General features: G+C 52.6%; 1 protein-coding gene across 1 annotated transcript in view; it reads left to right on the top strand.

Annotated features, from left to right (window-relative positions):
• Nucleotides 1–11,365, top strand: part of SMO (smoothened, frizzled class receptor) — a 51,558-nt gene extending 40,193 nt beyond the window's left edge. The window contains exons 4-14 of the mRNA XM_011995990.1: nucleotides 1,551–1,756; nucleotides 3,007–3,216; nucleotides 3,414–3,586; nucleotides 3,954–4,173; nucleotides 4,268–4,391; nucleotides 6,624–6,716; nucleotides 7,140–7,248; nucleotides 8,194–8,379; nucleotides 8,790–8,938; nucleotides 9,461–9,595; nucleotides 9,848–11,365. Of these exons, the coding sequence (XP_011851380.1) occupies nucleotides 1,551–1,756; nucleotides 3,007–3,216; nucleotides 3,414–3,586; nucleotides 3,954–4,173; nucleotides 4,268–4,391; nucleotides 6,624–6,716; nucleotides 7,140–7,248; nucleotides 8,194–8,379; nucleotides 8,790–8,938; nucleotides 9,461–9,595; nucleotides 9,848–10,275 (2,033 nt within the window). The 3' untranslated portion in view covers nucleotides 10,276–11,365. The remainder of the gene's footprint in view (nucleotides 1–1,550; nucleotides 1,757–3,006; nucleotides 3,217–3,413; nucleotides 3,587–3,953; nucleotides 4,174–4,267; nucleotides 4,392–6,623; nucleotides 6,717–7,139; nucleotides 7,249–8,193; nucleotides 8,380–8,789; nucleotides 8,939–9,460; nucleotides 9,596–9,847) is intronic.
• Nucleotides 11,366–16,500: the final 5,135 nt, after the last annotated feature.

The following is a 16,500-nucleotide window of genomic DNA, read 5'->3' as shown; positions in this document are numbered from 1 at the left end:
GTAGCTGGGACTACAGGCACCCGCCACCACGCCCGGCTAATTTTTTGTATTTTTAGTAGAGACGGGGTTTCACTGTGTTAGCTAGGATGGTCTCAATCTCATGACCTCGTGATCCACCCACCTCGGCCTCCCAAAGTGCTGGGATTACAGGCATGAGCCACCACGCCCGGCCGGAGGAGGACATTGCTTCTTAACTGGCAGAAACTTGCTCTGCACCCTGGAATATATTCTGAAAGCTGGGAGCAGTCAGAGGCCTCAAACAAATAATCATAAGAGCTAACATTTCCTGAGCGCTTACTACATAACAGGTACTGCCAAGGGCATTTAAAGTGTTATCTCACTTTTCACAGCAGTTCCATAAGGTAAATCTATCATCCCCATTTTACAGATGAGGCCACTGAGGCTAAAGATAAAGTACTTTGCGCAAGATCATAGAGCCAGGAAACAGTGGAGCCAAGATTTGGACCCAGGCTGGCCAATTGCTGTGCGCATGCTCCTTACCCCTCTACTATATTGCCTTCCCTCCAAAGGAGAGGTTACCTGTCTCTGCCACCCCCAGCCTGGAAATGTGACCAGCACCCACATTGGCTCTCACATCGTCATATTCTCTCCTAATGCAACTTCTTGTTTGGGAAATAGATATTGCTGAAGCCGGGATGATTCAGGAGGGGCTTCTGTGATGGGCAGGGTGGAGGACTATGCTGGGGAGGGGTGCTGGGAGATCGCCATCTGTTTCTGTCTTGCTGACAGCATTTTTCCCCTCTCCGCACTGGACAGAGCCTCCTCTGTTCCTCTCCATCTGACTTCCTGCTTCCTCCTCTGGCTTTGGAGTGCCTGGCTCCTCTGACTACCTCTTCTTAAGCCCCCATCTCTTCTCTCTCTCACTCCGCTTGGTAAGAGGAACAAGGGTTCTGGGGTCTGGGCAAAGGGAAACATCTCCTGGTTCTAGCAAATGGGCCCCGTGAGGGTTGGGTGCACCCCTGAAAAGGTAAATCCACCCCGGGGAGCTCTACCAGAGGCATTACCACTCCCTAGCAGGGCATCTGGAAGCGGCAGTTATTTTCTTAAAACTCAAATTATAGTAAGCATACAGAATAGCACCCAGATCATGAACTTGATTCCCACAGGGTGAATACACTCCTGTAACCAGTATCAGATCAGGAGATAGAATATTCCCAGCATCCCGTGTAACCAGTACCAGATTAAGAAATAAAACATTCCCAGCAGCCCAGAGGTTCCTCTCCCGGCTCTCTTCTAGTCACCGTCCCTAGAGTAGAGGGCTGGGGTGTTTTTGTTTGTCATAATCACTTCTGGGTTCTACTGGCATTGAGTTGGCAGAGTCTAGGAATCCTAAGTGTCTGCAATGCATGGGACAGTCCTACAGTATAAAGAACTGTCCTGCCCAGATGCACTGTTGAGAAACACTGTACCTGCCAGGTCTGACCAGTGATGGGCTGCAGTGTGGCAAAGGCCTGGGGAACAGGGGTGCAGCTGTGTCTGTGGGTCAGAGTGAGGAAGGGCCTTCGCTGCGATTCTGTTGCCACCCTCAGGCCTCCGGAATGCTCCCCGCTGCTGGGCAGTGATCCAGCCCCTGCTGTGTGCCGTATACATGCCCAAGTGTGAGAATGACCGGGTGGAGCTGCCCAGCCGTACCCTCTGCCAGGCCACCAGAGGCCCCTGTGCCATCGTGGAGAGGGAGCGGGGCTGGCCTGACTTCCTGCGCTGCACTCCTGACCGCTTCCCTGAAGGCTGCACGGTGAGTGCTCTGTGAGACAAGGTCCAGGCTCTCTGGGCTGGGCAGGACCGGGTATAGGGCAGGGTCCAGTGGGGAGCAGGGGAGCCCAGAGCTTTGTCTCCTGGAGACCCTGAGCCTACAGCCATGGGGTCAGCAAGCCACAAACTCAAACTGCAGTTCACTGGCTGGACCCGTCTATTAGGGATTCTCTATTTATTTATCAGTGATCACATGTTCAGCAAAATGTTTTGAGCACTGGCTGTGTTGGGTATTGTGGTGTTATGGGCATCACAGATGACGGGAGCCTATCAGGAAGTTTCTCATCTATGTTGGGAGTCAAGGCATGAGCATGTGAAACAGCTAGAGCCACCAAGACAGAGGACGTGAGCTAGTTCTGAGTGGTGCAGGAGAGATCTTCAATGAAAATAATAACAGTAATAATTATAGTAATAATACCAATTAGTCCTGTTTACTATATGCCAAATACCATTATAATAAGCTCATGCCTGTAATCCCAGCACTTTGGGAGGCCGAGGCTGGCAGATCACCTGAAGTCAGGAGTTCCAGACCAGCCTGGCCAACATGGCAAAACCCCGTCTCTACTAAAAATACAAACATAAGTCTGATGTCGTGGCGCCTGTAGTCCCAGCTACTTGGGAGGCTGAAACACGAGAATCGCTTGAACCCAGGAGGCGGAAGTTGCAGTGAGCTGAGATCGTGCCACTGAACTCCAGCCTGGGCTGCAGAGTGAGACTCTGTCTCAAAACAAACAAACAAATAAACAAACTGGCCGGACACAGTGGCTCACGCCTGTAATGCCATGACTTTGGAAGGCCGAGGCAGGTGGATCACTTGATGAGGTCAGAAGTTCAAGACCAGCCTGACCAACAGGGTGAAACTCCATCTCTACTAAAAATACAAAAAATTAGCCGGATGTGGTGGTGGGCACCTGTAATCCCAGCTACTTGGGAGGCTGAGGCAGGAGCATCACTTGAACCCGGGAGGCAGAGGTTGCAGTGAGCCGAGATTGCGCCACTGCCCTCCAGGCTGGGTGACAGAGCGAGACTGTCTCAAAAAAAACAAAAAAAAAAAAAGAGAAGTGGGGAAACTGAGGTACAGAGAGGCCAAATAATTTGCCAAGCCAGTCCTGGGATTCAGGTCCCAGAGGTGTATCTCCAGCCACCCTGCCATGCTACCTGGATACCTTTCCCTAAACGAGAGGCTCGCTCCTGAGCTGCCTTGACACCATCTTTTCCCATCCCTGGTGCCAGAATGAGGTGCAGAACATCAAGTTCAACAGTTCAGGCCAGTGCGAAGTGCCCTTGGTTCGGACAGACAACCCCAAGAGCTGGTACGAGGACGTGGAGGGCTGCGGCATCCAGTGCCAGAACCCGCTCTTCACCGAGGCTGAGCACCAGGACATGCACAGCTACATCGCGGCCTTTGGGGCCGTCACGGGCCTCTGCACGCTCTTCACCCTGGTCAGCCGCGGGAGGGCATGCCCGGGATGCACTCTGCCTGGAACACGGGAAGAGAGCCAGAGGGAAGGGGGGCAAAGAGGTCTTGGTGGGAGTCCCCAGGGAAGGGTCATGCTCAGAAGGGTCCGGGGCTCAGTTAAGGGTGTCTGTGTCAGCAGAATAACCCTAACCTTGCAGAATGGCCCACTTCTCTCTTCTAGGCCACATTCGTGGCTGACTGGCGGAACTCGAATCGCTACCCTGCTGTTATTCTCTTCTACGTCAATGCGTGCTTCTTTGTGGGCAGCATTGGCTGGCTGGCCCAGTTCATGGATGGTGCCCGCCGGGAGATCGTCTGCCGTGCAGATGGCACCATGAGGCTTGGGGAGCCCACGTAGGTGTCTTGGGGACCCAGGGGTGAAGGTGCAGGGAGGAAGGCTGAAGTGTGCGTTTACTCCAAAAGGGGCAGGTGCATGTAAAGCCGAGATCCAGAGCAGGATCTGGCTCTGCCTTACTGCATACTGCATGCAAGGTGTCCAGTGTTAGGATCTTAGGTTCAGAATCAGGACCTTCGTGGTTTGCATCTGCTCAAAGGGGTGGCTCCTAGAGCCTCCTCAGATCTGATCTGGATCCTGTCTGCAAGCCCTGACTTCTGGGAACCTCCAGACCTCAGCAGCCGAGGGTCTGGGCACAGGGTGGGGAGACCAGGTGGAGGGAGTACGGAGTGACCACCTCAAGTGACACCTCACCTCTCTGCACAGCTCCAATGAGACTCTGTCCTGCGTCATCATCTTTGTCATCGTGTACTATGCCCTCATGGCTGGCGTGGTTTGGTTTGTGGTTCTCACCTATGCCTGGCACACTTCCTTCAAAGCCCTAGGCACCACCTACCAGCCTCTCTCGGGCAAGACCTCCTACTTCCACCTGCTCACTTGGTCACTCCCCTTTGTCCTCACTGTGGCAATCCTTGCTGTGGCGCAGGTATAGTGACTGGTAGGGACGGGAGTTCTGGATAGGGTGAGTTTGAGGGAGGGGGCCAGTAACCCACCTTCCCTCCCGCCCCTTCCTGCCGCAGGTGGATGGGGACTCTGTGAGTGGCATCTGTTTTGTGGGCTACAAGAACTACCGATACCGTGCGGGCTTCGTGCTGGCCCCAATCGGCCTGGTGCTCATCGTGGGAGGCTACTTCCTCATCCGAGGTGAGTGAAGACCAGACCAGGACCAGCTGGGTAACAAGATGTGCTGGGCACTTGCTGTGTGTGATCGGGAGCTGGGAGCTGCCAACACAGCTGCCCCCATGCTGAGACCCCAGCTAGTTGCTACAGGGCCTTTGCACAGAGTAGAAGGTGACCCTCTAGGCAGACGAAACACTGTGGGCACTTCTTGCGGGACACCTTTGTGCTGGCCAGAAAAATCCATCCCTCTCTCCAGGGCCTTGGCCCAGGGCTCACAGCTTGTTTTTGTTGTTGTTGTTGTTGTTGTTTATTTTTGTTTTTGAGATAGAGTCTGGCTCTGTTGCCCAGGCTGGAGTGCAGCAGCACAATCTTGGCTCACTGCAACCTTTGCCTCCTGGGTTCAAGCTATTCTCCTGCCTCAGCCTCCCCCATAGCTGAAATTACAGGCATGCACCACCATATCTGGTTTTTGTATTTTTAGTAGAGACGGGGTTTCACCATGTTGGCCAGGCTGGTCTTGAACTCCTGACCTAAAGTGATCCACCCACCTCGGCCTCCCAAAGTGCCGGGATTATAGGCGTGAGTCACCGTGCCCAGCCTCACAGCTTGTTAGGTGGAGCTGGGCCAGGATCCAGCCCCAGTCAGCTCCTGGCCAGTGCACTTGTGTGATGAACACCCTGAGTAATCTACTCTGCCCATTTGGCCCAACCTGGATCCTTTGGTTATCCGTGTGCACATTATTAAATTAATGATATGTACTGTCAATCTTCTGGAGCTTGGTTTTCATCTTCTTTCTGCCCCCAGCACACACAGCTCTCAGCATGCATGGAATTAGTGGTCCCTGACTTTCCTGTCTCGGGCTGCCGTCCCACAGTAAGCCTCAGCATCTATTTAGCTCATTGTTGTTGGGTTTCCTTTGTGAACCTCAGTTTCCTCACCCTGAACTGCCAGTCTTCTGTTCAGTCGCCTCTTTCCCCTCTTTTTGGCATAGTGTCTGGGCCTCTGATTTGTGCTTCGTTATCATGCTGTCTTGGTGTGGTAATCACTAGCCACATGTGTTGAAACTAGTCCAGGCTGAGTGCAGCAAGCTCACTCCTGTAATCCCCGTACTTTGGGAGGCTGAGACGGACAGATCATTTGAGCTTAGGAGTTCAAGACCAGCCTGAACAACATAGTGAGACCCCATTTCTACAAAAAATACAAAAGTTGCCTGGGCAGGGTGGCACATGCCTGTGGTCCCAGCTATGTGAGAGGCTGAGGTGAGAGGCTTGCTTGAGCCCAGGAGGTTGAGGCTGCAGTAAGTCATGATCATGCCACTGCACTCTAGCCTGGGTGATAGAGTGAGACCCTGTCTCAAAGAAAACAAGACAACAACTAAAAGAAACGAGTCCAAATTTAGGTGTATTGTAAAATGTGAAATACACACTGTATTAAAAAAAAAACTTAGCAGGAAAAAAATGTAAAATATCTCATTAATAATGTGTTACATGGATTATGTGTTGAAATGATTTTTATTTTGAATATATTGGGTTTGTAAAATATATTAACACTAGTTTTGCTTGTTTCTTCCAACTTCTTTTAAGTGGCCACTAGAAAATTGCCATATGTATGTGGATCACATATTTCTATGGGAAGGCCGGCATGGTGGCTCACACCTGTAATCCCAGCACTTTGGGAGGCCGAGGTGGGCAGATCACCTGAGTTCAGGAGTTCAAGACCATCCTGGCCAACATGGTGAAACCCCATCTTTACAAAAATACAAAAATTAGCCAGCATGATGGCGGGTGCCTGTGATTCCAGGTGCTTGGGAGGCTGAGGCAGGAGAATTGCTTGAACCTGGGAGGCGGAGTTTGCAATGAGCTGAGATCGCACCATTGCACTCCAGCCTGGGAGACAGGGTTCCGTCTAAAAAAAACAACAACAACTATATTGGATAGCGCTGTTCTTGAGTTTGTTTTATGCCTTTTCCATCAGAACAGCTTTGATCTGCCCCCTTCCTCAGGGGCAGCTAGGCCACGACCGAGGTTTCCTCTTCTCGTGTCTGTCTAGGCTCTGCCCTGGTCTTCCCAGTCCCTGGTAGACCTGCCACCAACTTCTCACCATTTCTCCAGTGTCTCTAGCTCCCCAGGCTTTCAGTCAGCACAGGGGTAATCAGACTTGGGACTCCAGAGCCTTAGGACCCTCCTCCCACTCACCCATCCTTCCCAGCAGGGCAGCCTCACCCCTGCTAATGTCTGAGGTCCCCCTTCTGTTCAGGAGTCATGACTCTGTTCTCCATCAAGAGCAACCACCCAGGGCTGCTGAGTGAGAAGGCTGCCAGCAAGATCAATGAGACCATGCTGCGCCTAGGTGAGTGGCCCCAGGACTTCGGTCTGAGGTCCTGGCCAGTCCAACACCGCACCCTCCTGGGGCTATGTGACCAGCAGGATGCAGTAAGTCAGTGGGACAAGTTAGCCATGGGGACAAGGACGAGGGGTGTGTGGAGGTAGTAGTGGTAGTGGCAGCTCAGAAGAAGGGGGCCTACTCGGGGGGAAGAATTCAAGTTCATGCCGGGACTGGTTCCTCCTGCCCACTACATCCCACGTGGGCCCTCCCACGGCTGCCTCAAGTGCCCTTCTTTATTTTAGAGGAAGCAGTTCTTGAACTGAGCCCAGGATGAGTTCACCCCAGCCCGAGCGGTCTTTGAGGCCTCAATGGGGCAGACTCCCTCCTCCCCACTGCTGCTGCGGGACTGGGCTTGGTAACGTCCTGTCCTGCCCCTGTCCTCCACAGGCATTTTTGGCTTCCTGGCCTTTGGCTTTGTGCTCATTACCTTCAGCTGCCACTTCTACGACTTCTTCAACCAGGCTGAGTGGGAGCGCAGCTTCCGGGACTATGTGCTGTGAGTGAGGGGCATGGAGGCGGCAGTGTTGGGAGCCGGAGCCAAGGCCATAGGACACCCACTGGGCAGCAGGGATTTGCCAAGTGCCTGCTGCATCCAGCAGATTCAACTGATGGTGTCTGGGTGCATAAGGCATCAGTCTCTGCAGTTTCTCAAACATGGCAAACAACCTTTGCATCCTTTCTCACCTCTGCCCTTCCCTCTCCACCCCCTTGGTTGCCCGGCTGGTGCATGTGTGACTGTTAAGCAGCCAGTTCAGCTTCGTGACTGACACGAAGTTGCCCTCTAATTCTGCGTGCTCTCCCGCAGAGCCTGCTGTAGATCCCGGCACAGGACTAGTTACCTCTCTATGATCGGTTAATGACCTGTCAGTGTCGGCTAGTTTTGCCTGTGCTTTTTTGTGTCATAATGAGGCTGGATTGGAGAGAGTAAGACATCTCTACTGCGGAGAGAAGCGCAGTGCCCACTGTTACAAGGACAGCTGCTAAAATGGTTGCTAGTCCAAGTCCTGACTGTGTCAGGCTCTTCCTTAAAGGTTCTGGCCTCCAGTCTGGGATACTTTAAACCACAATGATGCCTCAGTCTCTGCCCCAGAGATTTGATTTAATTGTCTGGGGCGGGACCCAGACGTCAGTAGCTATTAAAAGCTCCCCAGTTGATTCTAATGAGCACCCAGGGTTGAGATCAGCGCTGTGGGGCTTAGCCCTTTCTAAAGTTTTTGGGTTGATTGTCTGAGTCTACCCAGTAGACTCAGAAAACCCCACCTGTAGTTCCAGCTACTTGGGAGGCTGAAGCAGGAGATTGCCTGAGCCCAGGAATTGCAAGCTGTGGTGGGCTGTGATCGTGCCACCGCACTCTAGCCTGGGTGACAGAGCAAGACCCTGTCTCAAAAAAAGAGAGAGAGAAAAAAGGAAAGCCTCACCTGTCTACATCCCCTCACTGTAGGTGTCAGGCCAATGTGACCATCGGACTGCCCACCAAGAAGCCCATCCCTGACTGTGAGATCAAGAATCGCCCGAGCCTTCTGGTGGAGAAGATCAACCTGTTTGCCATGTTTGGAACTGGCATCGCCATGAGCACCTGGGTCTGGACCAAGGCCACGCTGCTCATCTGGAGGCGCACCTGGTGCAGGTGGGCGCAGCAGCCAGCCCCTCCTGCCCTGCCCACCTCACCCTCAGCCTTGGGACCCCATCTTTAGGTTTTGTCGGGTCCTGCTTCTAGCGCAGCCTTGGTCAGTGGTTCACCACTGCCCCCTGGTGGCACCTCCTGTCCTTGAGTGGCCCAATGCCTGTGCCTGGGCCAAGTGCAGAGCCAGCTGTCATCATCTCTTAAGAGTGGAGTGATTGGAGGGCTGGGCACACAGGAGTTCTGTATTCTGGCCGCACTTCTTTGCAGAGAAGGCCTCTACTCCTGAGTCTTTGAAGGACTTGAGGCCCTTGGGAGCCTCCTTCTCTGGAAAGAATGGCATCGCTGGCCCTTCCCAAGATTTGATGGGAAGCAGCTGTTTCTTCACGCTCCTTCCCTATCCCTTCTACTCTCAGGTTGACTGGGCAGAGTGACGATGAGCCCAAGCGGATCAAGAAGAGCAAGATGATTGCCAAGGCCTTCTCCAAGCGGCACGAGCTCCTGCAGAACCCAGGCCAGGAGCTGTCCTTCAGCATGCACACTGTGTCCCACGATGGGCCTGTGGGTGAGCCTCGCCCCTCCTCCACCGGAGCCTCCTGGCCCCGAGCTGCCCATGTGCTATTCTCTCCCAGCCTGCTGGGGGCGCACAGATTACTTGGAAGACTGACTGTGTGGAGCAAGGCACTCTCTCTGTCACTCACACACCCATTCTTCCCCAGGCCCCTCCCACCCCCCGGGTGGGCTTCCCGTCTCTGTTTCTGCCCCTGGGTCTGCTTGCCAGTGCTTGGGTTCCAAGAAGACTCCCCTCCCTCTCCCTTCTCCTAAATTCTGCAGTTGCTATCCCTGGGCAAGAGTAAGTCAGGGTTCCAAGAACTAGATTTCTGGCCTCCAGTTAGGCCCTTTGGGGACCTGAGGCCCTTCTCTTCAGATTCTGAAGGGGTAGAGATCACCGTGGTTACAGGGTGAGCTTTCTCTGGTGAGCAGGAGGGACTGGCTGTGGGAAGATGAATGGCCCTGAGTATGGGAGGCACTGCCAGGGACTGGGGAGTCACTATTCCTTCTCCTTTCCTTCCTTCTATTCCCACAGCGGGCTTGGCCTTTGATCTCAATGAGCCCTCAGCTGATGTCTCCTCTGCCTGGGCCCAGCATGTCACCAAGATGGTGGCTCGGAGAGGAGCCATACTGCCCCAGGATATTTCTGTCACCCCTGTGGCAACTCCAGGTATGAGGGTTCAGGCTGCTGGAGGAAGATGGAGGGGCACAGAGGCTGGGGGCTTCTGGGACTGGAGTACAGGGGCTGTCAAAGGAGGAGGAAGAGGAAGGAAAGGCGCCAGAGGATCTGAAAGGTGGGGCTGAGGCTCTAAGAGTCTAGAGGCCTGGGCCCCAGAACTAACAGGGTAAGGGCTCCCAGGAGAGTGGGGGTGGCATGGACAGAGCCAGGGCCCCAGGCTCATGTTTTCTCTCCTCCTGTCAGTGCCCCCAGAGGAACAAGCCAACCTGTGGCTGGTTGAGGCAGAGATCTCCCCAGAACTGCAGAAGCGCCTGGGCCGGAAGAAGAAGAGGAGAAAGAGGAAGAAGGAGGTGTGCCCGCTGGCGCCGCCCCCTGAGCTTCACCCCCCTGCCCCTGCGCCCAGTACCATTCCTCGACTGCCTCAGCTGCCCCGGCAGAAATGCCTGGTGGCTGCAGGTGCCTGGGGAGCTGGGGACTCTTGCCGACAGGGAGCGTGGACCCTGGTCTCCAACCCATTCTGCCCAGAGCCCAGTCCCCCTCAGGATCCATTTCTGCCTAGTGCACCAGCCCCCACGGCCTGGGCTCACGGCCGCCGACAGGGCCTGGGGCCCATTCACTCCCGCACCAACCTGATGGAGGCAGAACTCATGGATGCAGACTCGGACTTCTGAGCCTGCAGAGCAGGACCTAGGACAGGAAAGAGAGGAACCAATACCTTCAAGGCTCTTCTTCCTCACCGAGCGTGCTTCCCTAGGATCCCGTCTTCCAGAGAGCCTGTGGGCTGACTGCCCTCCCAGGAGAGTTCTGGATGTCTGGCTCAAAGCAGCAGGACTGTGGTAAAGAGCCTAACATCTCCACGGGGAGGCCTCACCCCAGGGACAGGGCCTGGAGCTCAGGGTCCTTGTTTCTGCCCCACCAGCTGCAGCCTGGTTGGCAGCATCTGCTCCATCGGGGCAGGGGGTATGCAGAGCTTGCGGTGGGGCAGGAATGGTGGAGGCAGAGGTGACAGTTCCCAGAGTGGGCTGTGGTGGCCAGGGAGGCAGCCTAGCCCACGTCTGGCCGATGAGGGCTGGCTGCCGTTTTCTGGGCTGATGGGTGCCCTTTCCTGGCAATCTCAGTCCAAAAGTGTTAATTTTTTCATTAGTCCTTTGTCTAAGTAGGGCCAGGGCTCCCTCTTCCTCTCCCAGGTGTTTGTGGGGCTGGAAGGGCCTGCTCCCATAGGGGCCATGTCGCCTCTTAATAGTTGGCCCTACCCCAAACCCATCTTTTGTTCTCCTGTATCCTCCTTCCCTTGTTCCACTTCAGTTCAATTTCAGAGGTGCCAACCTCTTCGCATTTCTTTTTTTTTGATGAGGACCCAGAGCTGCTGCACACACTCACCTCCAACCCCCTCCCCTCACTGCTGGGCCCCATCTCCACGGGAGAGACTGGTTCAGCTCTAGGGCCTCAGCCTGGAGTGGGATAGGAGAGGAGAGTAATGGGGCCTCCGAAAGATGTGTCATCTCTTCCTCACACCCATTCAGTGGGGGATGGGTCCTCTAGACTTGAGGGGCTGCCCTGGGAAGCTGCTGTAGCTTCAGCCAGGCAAGAAAGCTTCCTTCAACCTGCATAGCCGGTGGGTGAGATTCCCACCTTCCATAGCCTCCAACCATGTTCCCAAGGCCCCACTTTCAAGAATCAGACAGCAGGAAGCCATAGATGCTGGCTGGGTTCCAGGTTATGGGGAGAAGAAATACAGTCAATAAAAGGTTTTTGTATAAACTCTTTGTGTGTTTTTTGTTTTGTTTGTTTTTTGTTTTTGAGACAGAGTCTTGCTCTGTCGCCCAGGCTGGAGTGCAGTGGCGCATCTCTGCTCACTGCAAGCTCCGTCTCCCGGGTTCACGCCATTCTCCTGCCTCAGCCTCCCAAGTAGCTGGGACTACAGGTGCCTGCCACCACCCCTGGCTGATTTTTTGTATTTTTTTAGTAGAGACGGGGTTTCACCATGTTAGCCAGGATGGTCTTGATCTCCTGACCTCGTGATCTGCCCGCCTCAGTTTCCCAAAGTGCTGGGATTACAGGTGTGAGCCACCGCGCCCAGCCTTTTTTTTTTTTTTTGAGATAAAAGTCTTACTCTACCCCCAGGCTAGAGTACAGTGGTGTGATATTGGCTCGCTGCAACCTGTCTCCTGGGTTGAAGTAATTCTCCTGCCTCAGCCTCCTGAGTAGCTGGGATTACAGGTGCCTGCCACCACACCCAACTAATTTTCTTATTTTTAGTAGAGAAGGGGTTTCACCATGTTGGCCAGGCTGGTCTCGAACTCCTGACCTCAAGTGATCCGCCCTCCTCGGGCTCCAAAGGGCTGGAATTACAGGCGTGAGCCACCGCGCCCAGCTAGTGCGTTCTTTCTTCTGTGGCTCCCGGTCCTGGCCTCCTTACCTTGTCTTGGTCCTGATCTTTTGTGTCTTCCACATCTTCCCAAGGCTGTTCAGAAAGGCCAAGAGCTTGTTGCTAATGTGGCCACGGCTGATAGTCAGATGTCCGGCTGACGGCGGCCTCATGTGCTGGCTGCCCGCCTGAGCCAGTTGGCTGTGTATGAACAAAAGCTCTTCTGTGGTCACAGCTGCCTCGCTGAGCACTGATCACAAGATATTTGAGCACAGGCGTGCAGCTTCCCCTGGGGTGATGGTGTCTCGGAGTCGAAATGGGCAGGGCTCCTTGAGGCATTCCTGGACCCCATTTCTGGGGGCCTCTTTCTTCTGCTGGGGATGTCCATCAGGCCAGGCGCATTCTGATCCACAGCTTCCTCCCCTGGCCAGTCAGGGAAGCCTGTTAGCCCCATTTCCTCCAACAAGATAATGCGTAGAAGACAGGGATCTGGGGTGCAAGGGCTCAGGATTATGAGAAGAGATCTGTGGAGCAAAGGGGCTGGTGCCCACAGACTTGGCGGGTATTGTGGAGTACAGACCAGGCTTGTTTGGGGAGTACTCTTTTTTATTGTTGAAATGGAGTCTCACTTTATCGCGCAGGTTGGAGTACAGTGGCACAATCTCAGCTCACTGTAATCTTCGCCTACTGGGTTCAAGTGTTTCTCCTGTCTCAGCCTCCTGAGTAGCTGAGATTATAGATGTGCGCCACCATGCCCAGCTAATTTTTGTGGGTTTTGTGTGTGTGTTTTTATTTTATTATTTATTTATTTATTATTATTATTATTGAGAATGAGTCTTGCTCTGTCACCCAGGCTGGAGTGCAGTGGCGCGATCTTGGCTCGCTGAAACCTCTGCCTCCCTGGTTCAAGCAATTCTCCTGCTTCAGCCCCCCAGGTAGCTGGGATTACAGGCATGCACCACCACACCCCATTAGTTTTTGTATTTTTAGTAGATACAAGGTTTCTGCATGTTGGCCAGGCTGGTCTCGAACTCCTGACCTCAGGTAATATGCCTGCCTTGGCCTCCTAAAGTGCTGGGATTACAGGTGTGAGCCACCGCACCCAGCCTAATTTTTGTATTTTTAGTAGAGATGCGGTTTCACCATGTTGTCTAGACTGGTCTCGAACTCTTGACCTCACGTCATCCACCCACCTCGGTCTCTCAAAGTGCTGGGATTACAGGTGTGAGCCACTGCACCCAGCCAGGAGTACCCTTCGAATGCTGCTCATGTGATGAAGATACCGCATTTTGACCATGACCAGATTCCAGGAGACGGGGAAAGGGAATACTAACTCATGGATTGTATTCTAGTCACTTTACACGTGTATTAATAATAGCTAACTCTTGGCTGGGCACAGTGGCTCACGCCTGAAATCCCAGCACTTTGGGAGGCCGAGACAGGAGGGCTGCTTGAGCCCAGAGTTTGAGACCAGCCTGGGCAACAAAGTCAGACCCCCATCTCTACAAAAAATTTAAAAATTAGTGGGGTGTGGTGGTGTGCCTGTAGTCCCAGCTCCTTGGGAGTCTGAGGTGGATCGCTTGAGCCCAGGAGCTGGAGGCTGCAGTGAGTTGTGATTGCATCACTGTACTCTAGCCTGGGCAACACAGCAAGACTGTGTCTCAGGAAAAAAAAAAAAAAAGTCAACTCTTAGTAGATCCTTGCTGGGTACTTCTCTAAGCACTTTGTGTACATTAATTCATCAAATCTCACAGATTCAGACCTGTGAGGCTCTGTTAACACCCCTCAAGATACGGAGGCACAGAGAGGTTTAGTAGCTTGCCCAAGACTACACAGTAAGTGGAAATGCTGGCATTTCGTTGGGCCCCCTGGCTCCAGTGGGCACTTAGCCATGGTGCTCCACTATCTCTTGTTTAATTCAGAGAATAACAAACCAATCAAAGGAGCTCATTTTATGTGTTAGGTTGGTGCAAAAGTAATTGCAGTATTTTCTATTTTTATTTTATTTTAATTATTTTGAGACAGAGTTTTGCTCTTGTTGCCCAGGCTGGAGTGCAATGACGTGATCTCGGTTCACCGCAAGCTCCACCTCCAGGGTTCAAGTGATTCTCCTGCCTCAGCCTCTCGAGTAGCTGGGATTACAGGCATGCGCCACCACACTTGGCTAATTTTGTATTTTTAGTAGAGAGAGGAGTTCTCCATGTTGGTCAGGCTGGTCTCGAACTCCCGACCTCAGGTGATCCACCCACCTCGGCCTCCCAAAGTGCTGGGATTACAGGCATGAGCCACCGCGCCTGGCCAGTTTTCGCCATTTTAATTGGAAAATATAAGCTCAGTGAAGCAAAATGACTTGCTTGCAACCTCACAGCTAGTGAGTGACAGACACTAGGTCCAGGCTCTTCCTGATTTCAGTGCCCAGGCTCTTTCCACTCTTAATCCCGCCTTTGATTTTTCTCTCTATCCAGGTTTTCCACTTTGTGTTCCCTCTGGCCATGCCACATCCTCTTACACCTGCTCTTCTTGTTCATCCTGGCCGTTACTGCTTCCCTCAGCATTATTACAGCTATTTTTTAGCCTTTATCAACAACAGTATTTAAAATAATGAAAGTTATCAGTGCTGTTTAAGGATCTTTTCTGAAACAAGGGAGAGTGTTACAATATTCTTCTTTTCATCTCCAAAGACAGTTGACTACTAGTTTTCCTCCCTCCTTCTATCCTTTCTTTCTTTGGTGGGATTACTTGTGTAAAGGATGGGAGATGGGGTGAAAGGGGAGTTCAATGTGGGCCTTAAAAGCTGAGAAATAGGCCAGGCACTGTGGTTCCCGTCTGTAATCCCAGCATTTTGGGAGGCTGAGGCGAGAGAATCACTTGAGTCCAGGGGTTTGAGACCAGGCAGGCCAACATGGTGAAACTGTGTCTCTACAAAAAATAAATTAGCCAGACGTGGCGGTGCGTGTCTATAGTCCCAGCTACTCGGGAGGCTGAGGTAGGAGGACTGCTTGAGCCTGCGAGGGTCCAGGCTGGCCAAGAACATACCACTGCACTCCAGCCTGGGTGCTGGACTACAGCACCACCCTATCTCCAAAAAAAAAAAAAAAAAGTTGAGAAATGTGACCTTTGTGCAGGGACTCTGTGACCACTAGGGGGCAATGTGAGCCCACCTTTGTGAATGCAGATGTCCAGCACCATGGACACTCCCACAACCAAGAAATCTTCCAGTAGTATCCCTATGGGAGCACGAGCTCTCAGGACTGAACAACAGTAACCACCCTTCTACCAAAAGCTCCTGAGTGAGATCCCCAAAGAAATCCCTCAGGATCCAAGGGGAGCCTGGTTTGGGGGACTCCCAGTTTGGGGGACTCCCTGCTAAGCTGTCACCCTGAGAACAGAGCTCTCCATGCCTGCCCCTCATCACAGGCTCTGCCCTTAGCTGCCTCACTGGGCCTCTTACCATTCTTTCAAATTCAGCTGGCTTTACCTCTGTTGGTTCCAGCTTCCTTAAAAGCAGTCTGTCCACTGCCCCTCTTTGTTCCTCTGTCTGCTTTTTTTTTTTTTTGAGACAGGGTCTCACTCTGTTGCCCAGGCTGGAGTGCAGTGATGCAAGATGCAATCTCTGCTCAACTTCCTGGGCTCAGGCAATGCTCCTGCCTCAGCGTCCTGAGGAGCTGGGACTACAGGGAGCTGGGACTACAGGTGCACATCACCATGCCAGGCTAGTTTTATTTTTTGTAGAGATGGGGTCTCACTATGTTGTCCAGGCTGGTCTCAAACTTGGTCTCTGCCCAAGCGATCCTCCTGCCTTGGCCTCCCAAGGTGCTGAAATTGCAGGCATCAGCCACCATGTTCAGCCTCTGCTGGCTTTTTTATTTTTATTTTCAGAGACAGAATCTCTGCTGCCCAGGTTGGAGTGCAGTGGTGCAATCATAGCTCACTACAGCCTCAAACTCCTGGGCTCAAAGGATGCTTCAGCTTCAGCCTCCCAAGTAGCTACAACTACAGGCATGTACCATCATGATAGACACATTTTATTAAAAACAAATTGTTTTTAGAGACAGGGTCTGGCCATGTTGCCTATGCTGGTCTTGAACTCCTGGCATCAAAGTCATCCTTTTGCCTTGGGCTCCCAAAGTGTGGAGATTGTAGGCATGAGCCACTGTGCCCAGCCTACTTTTGTTATAAGAAATTGAAACGATATAGAAAAGTACAAAGAACAATCTAATAAACACTTGTATTCCCACCACTCAGAATTATCAACTTTTTATCATTTTATCATATTTGCTTCAGATCTTTTTTTTTTTTTTAAAGAAAAGTATAACAGATTTAGCTAAAGTACCCTTTGACCAATACCCCATCCCACTCTCCCCACTGCTCAAAAGGAAAACAAGTCTTGGTGCAGTGGCTAGCACCTGTAATCACAGCACTTTGGGAGGCTGAGGTGGGTGAATTGCTTGAGGTCAGGGGTTTGAGACCAACCTGGCCAACATGGTGAAACCCCATCTCTCCCAAAAATACAAAAATTAGCTGGATG

This window comes from Mandrillus leucophaeus, unplaced genomic scaffold (genome assembly GCF_000951045.1).
Source record: "Mandrillus leucophaeus isolate KB7577 unplaced genomic scaffold, Mleu.le_1.0 Scaffold5, whole genome shotgun sequence".
NCBI classification, from domain to species: domain Eukaryota; kingdom Metazoa; phylum Chordata; class Mammalia; order Primates; family Cercopithecidae; genus Mandrillus; species Mandrillus leucophaeus.
The sequence above is the reverse complement of the archived record's forward strand: the minus strand, read 5'-3'. Positions and strand labels throughout refer to the sequence as shown.